A 12,235-nucleotide genomic window follows, 5' to 3' on the forward strand; every position below is an offset into this window, starting at 1 on the left:
TGGCCTCCCAACCCATTAAGGGGGGGATTTTTCATGCCAGATGCAGCTGAGATTTATGTTGGCCGGACACGCAGACACATCATTCACTTCCTTCCCCAAGTTTACAGAAGCGCGCTCATTGATGAGGCCGCTTTGGAGTAGCTAGGAACATGAATCTGAATGTATCCTGCCTCTGTCATCTCAGCAGGACAAGGTCACAAGCAGGATATTAGTGGAATGTGGGGGAAGGGAAACCACTGTGCTTGTGGTGTGTGTGTGTGTGTGTGTGTGTGTGTGTGTGTGTGTGTGTGTGTACGTACCTGAAAACTGCAGAAACTCAGCTGTTTATAGTTGCATTCACATATACCTTTCTGGGCAAGTTGGATTTGTTTGTTCCTGGGTCATCCCCCAGTTTCCTTCCAGGCTAAAATCTGACATCCAGTCCCTTAAATCTTTAACTTCAAACAGTTGCTGAAGTGCCTTTCCTCAGATTACTACTCTCTGACTGCCTTCCCCACCACACTTTTTTGTTTTTCTGATGGCCTCCTTGGCCCCTGATTTCCCTTTCTGCTATTCTTTTTTGTGTGTGTCTTAGAAGTTCAAAATTAACATTTATTCATTCATTTGACAAATATTTATGGAGCATCTGTTATATTTCAGACATTCTTGCAGGCTCTGGGAATACATTTGCAAACACGACAAATGAATCTCTGTCCTTAAGGGCTTGGTGACAATGTGATGAAGGGTAAGGGTGGAGAGTGGCAGAGGCGAGATGGTGGAGGGCCTTGTCTGCTTCTCCAAGAGGGACCGTGAACCTCCCCCCTGCCGTTCCGAGTGTCCCCGTGGACAGCAGCCTGGGCATTACCAGAGAGCTCGTTAGAAATGCAGACTCTCAGGCCCCACCTGAACCCACAGAATCAGAATGTTCGCTTTAACAGGGTGCCAGGGCGGTTGTGTGCACTTTACAATTTGAGAAGCCCTGGTGGAGGCAGTGTGGAGCTCTTCATTCCCTGTTTTTAAACCCTGTGTTACCCCCCTTCTGAGAAATCTTGGCCCCACCATCCCGGGGACATGAGAAAGACCCAAATCGGGTTGCATCAATTATGTACTCTTTTGCTCTGCATTAGTTTCATATCGTTGCTGTAACAAATTGCCACAAACTCAGTGGCTTAAAACAATACAGTCTTATAGTTCTGTAGGTCAGAAGTCTGGTGGGCTCTACTGGTTTCTCTCTTTTAGGTCTCTTAAGGCCAAAGTCAAGGTGTCAGTGGGGTTGGGCTCTGGGGGAGAAGCCACCTCCAGGCTCCTTCAGGTTGTTGGTAGAATTCCCTTCCATGTGCTTGTAGGACTGAGGTCCTGTTTCCTTGCTGGCCATTGGCCGGGAGTCAAGCTCAGGTCCTAGAAGCACCCACGTTTCCTGGCTCTTGACCCCCTCCACTTCCAGCTATGAAAACTTCATGCTCTGAATCTCTCCTGCCTCTTCTCCCACCGCATCTCTCTGACTCTCTTGCCCGCCTTGTCCACTTTTCAGGGCCCATGTGATTATACTAGGCCTACCTGGAAAACCTTAAGTCCACCCACAAAGCCCCTTTTGCTGTGTAATGTTAACAGACACAGGCTCCAGGGATTAGGATGTAGAAATCTTTGGGGGGCAGGGGCAGTATTCTGCTGCATCTCTGAAAAAAAAAAAGCTTTTCTCATTATTGTAATGACCTTAACATAAAAAATACATCTCTTAACAATAAGAATGGAATGAAATATAGCTCTACCCAGAAATCATTATTCATTAATTCTAGAAAAATTACTTCAAAATAGGACCTTTTGCCACTCCCCAGGTCTTCAATCTGCTTTCTTTTTCTTCACCCCATATGTATCTGTCTGTCTGTCTCCCCCTCTGGAAATGTGCTCCTCAAGTGGCAGGTGCTGGGTCTCATTCCTCTTTGTGTTTCCAGCACCCAGCATGGTACCTGGCACACAGTAGGTGCTTAATTAATGCAGGAGAAATAGCCATTCATTGTTTCATGCTCAAAAATTGGTGATAAGCAGAGCTAGTGGTATTTATTTTCCTGAAGGGGCTTCTCTATTAACAATTTCAGTAAAATGTTTTAAAATCCCTTGTGTAACTCATAAGGACAGAGAGCAGAATGGTGGTTACCAGGGGCTGGGGGACTGGGGAGGGGGAGATTTGGGGAGAAACTTGCAACTAGTAGATAAACAAGTTCTGGAGAGCTAATGTACAACATAGTGAATGTAGTCAACAATACTATATTATAAACTATAAAGTTGCTAAGAGACTAGATCTTAATTGTTCTCACCACAAAATAGAAATGGTAATTATGTGACAGGACAGAGGCATTAGCTAACCTACGGTGGTAATCAAACTGCAATATATAAACATATCAAACCAACACTGGTGTACACCTTAAACATACACAATGTTATATGTCGATTATGTCTCAATTTACACTTGCCCAGAGTCACACAGCAGGGCAAAGGCACAGTCAGGGGTAGAGCTAGGACTTGGACCCAGGTAGTCTGTTGAGAAAGCCTGTGATGGTTACACCTACGCCTCTTGGAGCACTGCATTGCCTTTGAAACATTTCTCAGAGATGCCAACCTTGTGCACAGCCTTGAAAGATGAATAGGGATCAGCCAGGTAGGTGTTGTGGGTGGAAGAAGGTGAGAGTATGCAAGGGTGTTCTGGATTCTAGAAGCAGCCTGAACTAAAGACATGGGGGTGGGAACCGTCCTGGTGGGGATGGAGGTTTTGAGGAGGGCATGGTGGGAGAGCCAAGTCCCCGCTTTTTCTCTGGGCAGTGCAGGCAGGCAGCCCACCTACTGTAGGATCACCTGCACCCACACCGACCCCTGCTTGGAGCCCGCAGGAAGGGCTGGCTGGCTTGTGAATGGTAGCCGCCCAAATCATGCCAGGAAGCAGTTGTTGATTGTCTTCCGGGTCAGCTTAAAAAAATCAGTCCTGTTCCACAGACCCTCCCCGATTTCCCCAAAGCCTCTATATGTGGATTTATCCAAGTTCTTCCTGTACATAATCATGCTTCTGGCCCCATCTCCTAGAATAAGAAGTTGTTTAACACCCACCCCCGTTACAGAGTTGCACTTTTTATTTGCCCTGAATTTGTAACCTTTCAGGGTTGGCTCTTAATGTCTTACATTTCTAAGATCACTTTATCTTATTTGTGGACTGTAGGCATATCTCTTTGTAGGCTGAGAAGACCTTCTCTTAATTTGCCTTCAAAAAAAAGCCTTTCCCTTGCTTTACTCATTTTCATTGTCCCTCTTGGGGCTTCTATAGGTCAGTCTCCTGTAGCTTCCTTAAGGTGAGATGGCAAGAACTTAAGTGTTGCAGGTGATGAGAATGCACTGTGATTTGATAATGCAGAGGTTAGGATGACAGAATAGGGGTTTGCCATTTTTATTGTTATTTTAGTGGAAGAGCAGACAAAAGTGACTTTGGGGAACTTGTCTTATGCCCAATGGTTTATAGCATCCTTCCAGAAGATGTTTATCATCTTGCTAGTTTTTTCTTTAGTAAGATTCTACAGACACTTAGAACCAAGAGCTTAGAGCCTATCACTTTATAAAGAAGCATTTAATTTTTTTCGTAAAACGGTCATCTCTCAAAAAAGTCATCTACCACTTTTCCACTCAGTCGTGTGGCATTTCGAAATCTCCCTAGAGTTGTCATTGGGCTAACAATTAATTACCTGAAGGAATGATTGTTATCTGCAAATAGAGACATTTCTGTGCCCCCTTTTCCCTACGTGATTTATTAAAATGTGAAATAAAGTTAGTCTCTGGGGTCTCTCCTTTTTATTTCCTCATCCACAGAAGGGCCCATTTAACTAAGCCATTTGCATATATGTCACTAAACATTCCTCAAATACCGTGGGGGACTCTGTTTTTAAAAGTCATCTTTGCCGTTGGAAATATTAGGAATTTAAATAGTGCTTGCTAACTTCCCTCCCTATATGCTTGTCTGTATCTTACCTTCTCAGAGATTTCTGACTCCTTCTTGGCATCTCTACTACAGGTAGAATTTACACCCACTGAGATTTGGAACTACATACTTGTAATCGTTGACTCAACTTTTATTTGGTTATTCTTGATTGCCCCTTACTTGTAGAGCTGCCTCTGCCTAGAACATTCAAGAGGAGGATGATAAAAATGACTGCGCTTCACAAGCATCCTGTACTTTCAGAGCTTCTCATCCAGCAACATAGAACTCCAGCAGTGCCCTCAGACTGCTGCCATCAGTCCACTTTTTAATATTAATTGTGCTGCTTATCCTACTTGCACAGAACAGATTTCCTAAACCACAAATGAATGTTTGATTGTGCCAGTTACTTTGAAAATGAAATGATGGGGATGTTTGAGTTGGAAAGGCATGAGAGGAGTAGTAAAGGAACGTACTACCTGAGGGCAGAGAAAATAACAGAGATGCTGATTCTGGCTCCCTTTCCCCTGCCCACCTCCCCCACTCCCTTCCTAAAGCTGGGAGGGCAAGTTACTAACTGCCTGGAACACAATGCAGGTGCCTGGGTAAGGACCACAAAGAGCCCTTGGCTGGTTTGTCAGGAAACTCAACCAAGCGTGATTTCCCCAGGCCAGCTGTGGGGGACCTGGAAAGTTGGTTTTACAGACGCTTTCTTTAATCTTCTCTATAAATCAATTTTGGCCTGTTAGGATCTAGACTACTTTAGGGTAATTAACCTGCTAAAAGGCACTCTGAGGAAAATTACAGTAAAAATGCCAAAAGAAATTTTGTACTACATTGAGTTGGTCTACCCTCAGACATAACCAAGCCTGTTTCTTTGGGGATTGATTTGTCTGCCTTTTGGATTTATTTGATTTCTTTTAAAATATTACCTCCCAATAAATCTTTGAAATTTTGGTCATACAGGATGTTTGACTCTGAGCTCAAAATCTCTAAAGGTTATGGTTAAAAGGGAAGCTTTTCCTCCTATTTCAATCCCTTTTCTGCAACTAAGTATATTTCTTCTTGTTTATTCCTAGGATGGTCCAGATACTGCCAGAGGAAACCGGACAAAGCAGGAGAGTGCATGGCTATTCAGGCTGTGGTACAGCTTTGACCACAAGTATCCTTTTAAGGGGATTCCCTGTATTTGTGAAACATCAGTGATGAAATCCTCTTGTTGAGTTGTCAGTAAATGACTTCTGATGAGCAAGGAAAGATGTGTGCTTGCTGCTACAGGTGTAGTCAGTCCTCTCTTGGGACACATGCAATGATCATTCAACCACAGGCAGTCATAACGAGCATCTCTCTGGCAAAGAGGAATGTTTGCACATCATTAGGGTAGCCAGTCCACAGCCTGGTAGACTCCCGTGGCTCTTCAGAGCTTTGTGTCCAAGGGAAATATGCCTGTGTAGGTGAATTAGTTAAAATTCCACTTGAACCATTCTGTGGTCAGGAAGGGAAGTGGAGGTTGGCCAGTTAATCCATGTGGAGAGGATGATTCCTATTGGCTGAACCGAGTCTGGCCAAGTCTGATCCTGGCCTTAACTGGACCACATGCCAGGAAGACTCTGTTCTAGTAGATTCAATTGGCCCCAGGTGAAAAATTAAAAACCAAAAAGTTACACTTTCATGGTTTCTTAAGTTGACATAGCGGTCAAATGGGTAGGTAGCTTATATGTGGTCTTTGGAGACTTTGAAAGTGTTTAAAATTTTTTTATTCACGTAAAGAATACGTATAGGAAAGTACATAAATCATAAGTGTTCTGCGAGTTATTGCAAAATAAGTACACTCAATACCAAACAGGTCATGAAACACAAAATTACCAGTTCCCCTCATGCCATAACCCAATTACTGCCCCTTTCTCCTCCCCAAACGTAACCACTCTCCTGACTTCTAGCAACACTTAATAATATTACCTGTTTCTGAACTTTGTTTAAATGTGATTATAGAGCGTATATATTTTAGTATCTGGTTTGTTTGGCTTGACATTATTTGTGTGATTCATCCATGTTGTAGCTCTAGTTCATCTATTTTCATTGCTGTATAGTATTTCATTGTATGACTATATCATAATTTACTTATCATTCCTGTTGATGAACATGTAGATTGTTTCTAATTTGGAGCTACGATGAAAAATACCGCTATGAACATTCTTATACATGTCTTTTGGTGCATGTTTACATACATTTTTGTTGGGAATATACCCAGGAGTGAAATTGCTGAGTCATAGGACATGTAAAGGTTCAACTTTAGAAGATGGTGTCAAACAGTTTTATAAAATGGTGGTACCACTTTTCACACTTACCTCTAGCGTATGAGAGTTCCATTTGCTCCACATCCTCACTGGTTGGTATTGCCAGTCTTGTTAATTTTAGCCTTTCTAGTGGATTTATAGTGGTATTTCATTGTGGGTTTTTTTAATGGAAGTATAGTTGATTTACATATTATATTAGTTTCAGGTGTACAACACAGTGATTCAATATTTTTATAGATTATATTCCTTTGTGGTTGTTTTTTTTTTTTTTTTTTTTTTGGTACGCGGGCCTCTCACTGTTGTGGCCTCTCCCATTGCAGAGCACAGGCTCTGGACGTGCAGGCTCAGCGGCCATGGCTCATGGGCCTAGCCGCTCCGTGGCACGTGGAATCTTCCCGGACTGGGGCACAAACCCGTGTCCCCTGCATCGGCAGGCGGACTCTTAACCACTACCACTGCGCCACCAGGGAAGCCCCCATTGTGGTTTTAATTTGCATTTACCTAGTGACTAATGAAGTTGAGCACCTTATCATATATTTACTGGCCCTTTGGTATCTTCCTTTGTGAAGTGCCTGTTCAAGTCTCTTGCCCATTTTTCTCTTGGGTCATTGGCCTTTTTATTACCGATTTTAAGAGTTCCTGTGTATTCTAGATATGAGTATTTTGCTAGTTATATGTGATAAAAAATATCTTCTCTACTTGTGACTTGCCTTTTCACTTTTAGATAGAATCTTTTGATGAACAAAAGGTCCAATCCAATTTCTTGATCTTATCTTTTCTGGTTATTATTGTTTGTGTTCTGTTTTAGAAGTCTACTCCAAAGTCATAAAGCCAAATTCCTATGATATCTTCTAGGAGCTTTATTGTTTACCTTCTGTACATCTGTGTTTGTTTTTTTTTTAAATAAGTGACAGACATGAGCAATGAAAAAGTATAGAGATAATTTGAGATGCTCTAGATGAGGTTATCATCTTTCACCTTTCAGAGATGATTTACCTTATATCTGGTCAGTGGCAAGGTTAGGGGAATTAGCAATTCCAGATCACTTTAATCCAATCAGGAATAAAGGTGACATGAATCTGGGCTTCAGTTCCTGTGAGGGTTAGTCTGTTTTCTGTGTGCCCTTTCTTCTAGGGTTCCAACCTGGAGCCTAGAGTATTTATGTAGACTTCCTCAGAAGACCCTGGACTCCAGTTTTTGTCAGATTCACTCTGTTTTTGTGAGTCTGCCAGATGCTCTGCTTAGCTTCTCAGGTGCTTTTAGGGAAAACATGGCTCACCGTGTGCATGGCTCACCTCTTGGATTTCCTTTTCCAGACTCTGGCCCTCTTCACTGCCATGGTAGCTTTCTGATGCCATTAAGCAGAAAATTTTGTTGTGTTTTATTTTCCCGGCTTTTTTAGTTAGCCTCAGTGGAAAAGATGGTTCGAATTACCTTGTTTGCTATTAACTACAATAGAACCCCTAGGGATTTTTTTTTAAGTCATATGAACTTTGTCTGCATTGTAATTCAGAATGCATGTTACTCACTGGGCTTGGAAAGGATGTAGAGAAAATTGGAGAGAGTTCACAGGAGAGTGACAAAATGCTAAAGTGATAGATCATTTGGACAGTAAATGAATAAGGAAACATTGGGCTTGAACTACATTTTAGACTAAATGACGTTTAGGCATATACAGAACATTCCATCCAACAACAGAATATACATTCTTCTCAAGTGCACATGGAACATTCTCCAGGATAGATCATATGTTGGGTCACAAAACAAGTCTTAGCAAATTTATGAAAATTGAAATCATACCAAGTATCTTTTCCGACCACAATAGTATGAAACTAGAAATCAGTAACAGGAGAAAAACTGGAAAGTTCACAAATATGTGGACGTTAAACAACACACTCCTAAACAATCAATGGGTCAACAGAGAAATCAGAAGAGAAATTTAAAAATTATCTTGAGACTAATGAAAATGGAAACACAACACAGGAAAACTTATGGAATGCAACAAAAGCAGTTTTGAGAGGGAAGTTCATAGTGATAAGTGATACATTAAGAAAAAAGAAAGATCTCAAACAACCTAACTTTACTCCTCAAGGAACTAGAAAAAGAAGAACAAACAAAGCCCAAAATTAGTAGAAGGAAGGACATAACAAAGGCCAGAGCAGAAATAAATAAAATAGAGACTCAGAAAACAATAGAAAAGATCAACAAAACTAAGAGTTGTTTTTTTGAAAAGATGAACAAAATTGATAAGCGTTTAGTTAGACTAAGAAAAAGAGAAGACTCAAATAAATAACATCAAATGAAAGAGGAAACATTACAACTAATACCACAGAAATATATAGGCTCATAACAGACCACTGTGAACAATTATTCACCAAAAATCGTATAACCTAAATGAAATGGATAAGTTCCTAGAAACATGCAACTTACCAAGACTGGATCATGAAGAAATAGAAAATCTGAACAGACCAATACAAGTAAGGACATTGAATCAGTAATTAAAAGCCTCACAGCAAAGAAAAGCCCAGGACTATATGGCTTCACTGGTGAATTCTACCAAACATTTAAAGAAGAATTAATCTGGGAATTCCCTGGAGGTCCAGTGGTTAGGACTCCGGGCTCTCACTGCCGAGGGCCCAGGTTCAATCCCTGGTGGGGGAACTAAGATCCCACAAGCCGTGTGGTGCAGCCAAAAAAAAAAAACAGAAAAAAAAAGAAAAAAAGAATTAACCCTTCTCAAACTCTTCCAAAAAATTGAAGATGGGGGAATACTCCCAAATTCATTTTTTGAGGCCAGCATGGCCCTGATATTAAAGCCCACCAAGGACACTACAAGAAAAGAAAATTACAGGCCAATATCCCTGGTGAACATAGATGTAAAAATCTTCAACAGAATACTAAAAAACTGAATTCTATAGCACATTAAAAGGATCAGACATCATAATCAAGTGGGATTTATCCCTGGGGGATGCCACATAATCAATGTGAACACCACATTAACAAAATAAAAATCATGTGATCATCTCAATAGATGCAGAAAAAGCATTTGACAAAATCCAGCATTCTTTTATGAGAAAAACTCTCAACAAATTAGGTATAGATGGAATGTACCTCAACATAATAAAGACCACATATGACAAACCCACAGCTAACATGATACTCAATGGTGAAAAGCTGAAAGCTTTTCCTGTCAGATCTGGAGCAAGGCAAGGGTGTGCACTCTTGCCACGTCTATTCAACACAGTACTGGAAATACTAACCAAAGCAGTTAGGCAAGAAGAAGAAATAAAAGGCATAGAAATCAGAAAGGACTGTGTTCATGGATTGGAAGAATTAGTATTGTTAAAATGTCCACACTGCCCAAAGCGACCTACAGGTTCAGTACAATCTCTATCAAAACTCTGATGGTATTTTTCACAGAAAAAGAAAAACCATCCTAAAATTTGTATGGAACCACGAAAGAACCTAAATAGCTAAAGCCATCTTGAGGAAAAAGAACAAAGCTGGAGGCATCACACTTCCTGGTTTCAAATTCTATTACAAAGGTGCAGTAATCAAAAAAGTATGGCATTGGCATAAAAACAGACACACAGATCAAAGGAACAGAATAAGAAGTCCAGAAATAAACCCTTGCATATAGAGTCAAGACCAACATGCCAAGGAAACACAATGGGGAAAGGGCAGTCTCTTTAATAAATGGTGTTGGGAAAACTGGACAGCCACATGCAAAAGAATGAAACTGGACCTCATCTTATACCACTCATAAAAATCAACTCAAAATGGATTAAAAACTTAAATGTAAGACCTGAAATCATAAAACTCCTAGATGAAAACAAAGGGGAAAAGCTCCTTGACATTGGTCTTGGCACTGAATTGTTGTTGTTGTTGTTGTGTTTGACACCAAAAGCACAGGCAACAAAAGCAAAAATAAACACGTGTAAAATTTTTTACATCAAACTAAAAAATTTCTGCAAAGCAAAGGAAACCATCAACAAAATGAAAGTCCTAGGATGAAAAAAAATTTTCTGAGCTTAGAATTCTATACCCAAACTGTTAATCAAAAATGAGCAAAAAAAAGGAGGGTGGCTTTCAGACATGCAAGAATTCCGAAAGTTTAGCACCGTGCACACTCTATAAGAAGGAGGGAAAATTACATAAGGATTAAACAAAACAAAATCCAACTAAGGGGATAGTGATTTGTTATAACCCAGAAGAAGTGAACAAGATCAAAAAGAAATTAAAAGAAGATCTTTTTTTCTTTTTTGCAAGATACTCAAATGTTCATTTCTAACAAAGTTTAAATGACATTGTATTACATTTCCTTTAATAGTATTCCAACCACTCTCCTTGGTTACAGTGAATAATACTCATAAATTACATTATTACAAGTGCTGCTTATTGGTCTTTAACATTAGGCTCAATCCATAGACAAAGCAGATATTTGCTTATTAGTTACAGAATGCAAATGTTATATATCTACAGTATAAAATTAATTATAAATAAAAATTAGAAAGGAAAAAAATTGAAAAGAGGCAGGAATGTAAATGAATTAAATTTACCATCCTTCATAAGAGGGAGCTAAAAGCTGACTACAGTTTATAAATCAGGAAATAGGCGAAAAAAACTGTATTCTATAAAGTTGTAATGGTAAATTACCAGAAAGACTGGGTGGGAGGGAGGCTTGATATTTCATTTTTGCCCTTCCAACAATCTGAATATTTAAAATCTATCTGTAAATATTTTTTCCTCTTTTAAAGAAGTTGTTAGAGGGCCTTCTGTATTTGAGAAGAGCGAGCTTGTCTTTGAACTGCCCAAGACAGGGAACTGAAATGAAAGGTAGCCTCTGGGTGCCCCGGAACTCTTTTGTATTAGTCATTCTGCAAATCCAGCTGCTGTCAGCTTCTGAGCTGAAGACACAAGAAAACTGATAGGCCTGTAGGGGCTGTTTCTAGGAATGAGGACAGCAGTCAGAGGGGGCTTGTTCTGCTTATAGAGTCCCAGCAGAGCCCGCACATCTTCCTTTGATGAGTAATTCCCAGTCAGAATTTTACCCAGGGGTCACCCTTCCATCTCCTCCTGTAGGAGAAGCCTTTTCTCTCTCGTGCTGCTCTGAATGAAGACAGGAGGTGATGGTGCTCGGAGCAGTCATCCGCTTGGGTACAGACAGCTGTGACTCCTTCTCACCTGCCTTTAAAGTCTCTTGGCCATTCCTGCGTTTGAGGTGGCCCTGTAGGTCTCCACCTTTTCCACATTGCTTCGGCTCTGGGTTATCAGAAATGGTCCCAGCTCCATCGTAATGTGACACAGGGCTGCACATTTGCCAGCACAAATATCCGTAGATTGGCAAACCCTGAGCCGGTCTCCACAGAACAGTTGACCTTCATGTTAGAACAGGGGGCTCAATTGAGGGCAGGTTTGCTTCTCAGGGGACACTGGGCCATGTCAGGAGATGTTTTTGTTGTCACACCTGAGGGAAGGGTTGGGGGTGCTCTAGGGGGTAGAGGCCAGAGATGCTGCTAGACATCCTACAGTGCAGGACAGCCCCCTACGACAAAGGGTGACCTGGCCCACAATGCCACTAGTGTCGAGGTGGAAAAACTGTGTTGGCGAGTCTGGGAGAGAGGCAGCGGGTAGAGGGAAGAATAGTCCCGTATGGGAAGGTGGGAGGTTGAGGTCTGAGTGACCTTCGTGAAACAGTTTTGCCGAATCCTCTCAGGTCCTGTCCACCTCGAACATTTCCACCATGTGATCTCTGGGGAGAGGGGACCCAGGGGCTGTAACATCTCCACTCCAGCTACAAGATTTCCTGTTTCCAAAACATGAGCTGGTTGTGTGTCAAAAGCTGGAAGGCTGGGGCTTCCCTGGTGGTGCAGTGGTTGAGAGTCCGCCTGCCGATGCAGGGGACACGGGTTCGTGCCCCAGTCCGGGAAGATCCCACGTGCCGCGGAGCGGCTGGGCCCGTGAGCCATGGCCGCTGAGCCTGCGCGTCCGGAGCTTGAGCTCT

The 12,235-nt window shown here is 41.5% G+C and overlaps 2 protein-coding genes across 2 annotated transcripts in view; one reads left to right on the forward strand and one right to left on the reverse strand.

Annotated features, from left to right (window-relative positions):
- Positions 1 to 12,235, forward strand: part of SLC9A7 (solute carrier family 9 member A7) — a 147,532-nt gene that overhangs the window by 125,100 nt on the left and 10,197 nt on the right. Inside the window, exon 15 of the mRNA XM_024116911.3 lies at positions 5,014 to 5,096. Coding sequence (XP_023972679.1) covers positions 5,014 to 5,096 — 83 coding nt within the window. The remainder of the gene's footprint in view (positions 1 to 5,013; positions 5,097 to 12,235) is intronic.
- The window catches only part of CHST7 (carbohydrate sulfotransferase 7), a 79,001-nt gene that overhangs the window by 23,614 nt on the left and 43,152 nt on the right, over positions 1 to 12,235 (reverse strand). The window lies entirely within an intron of this gene.

Source organism: Physeter macrocephalus, chromosome 21, assembly GCF_002837175.3.
Source record: "Physeter macrocephalus isolate SW-GA chromosome 21, ASM283717v5, whole genome shotgun sequence".
Classification (NCBI taxonomy): domain Eukaryota; kingdom Metazoa; phylum Chordata; class Mammalia; order Artiodactyla; family Physeteridae; genus Physeter; species Physeter macrocephalus.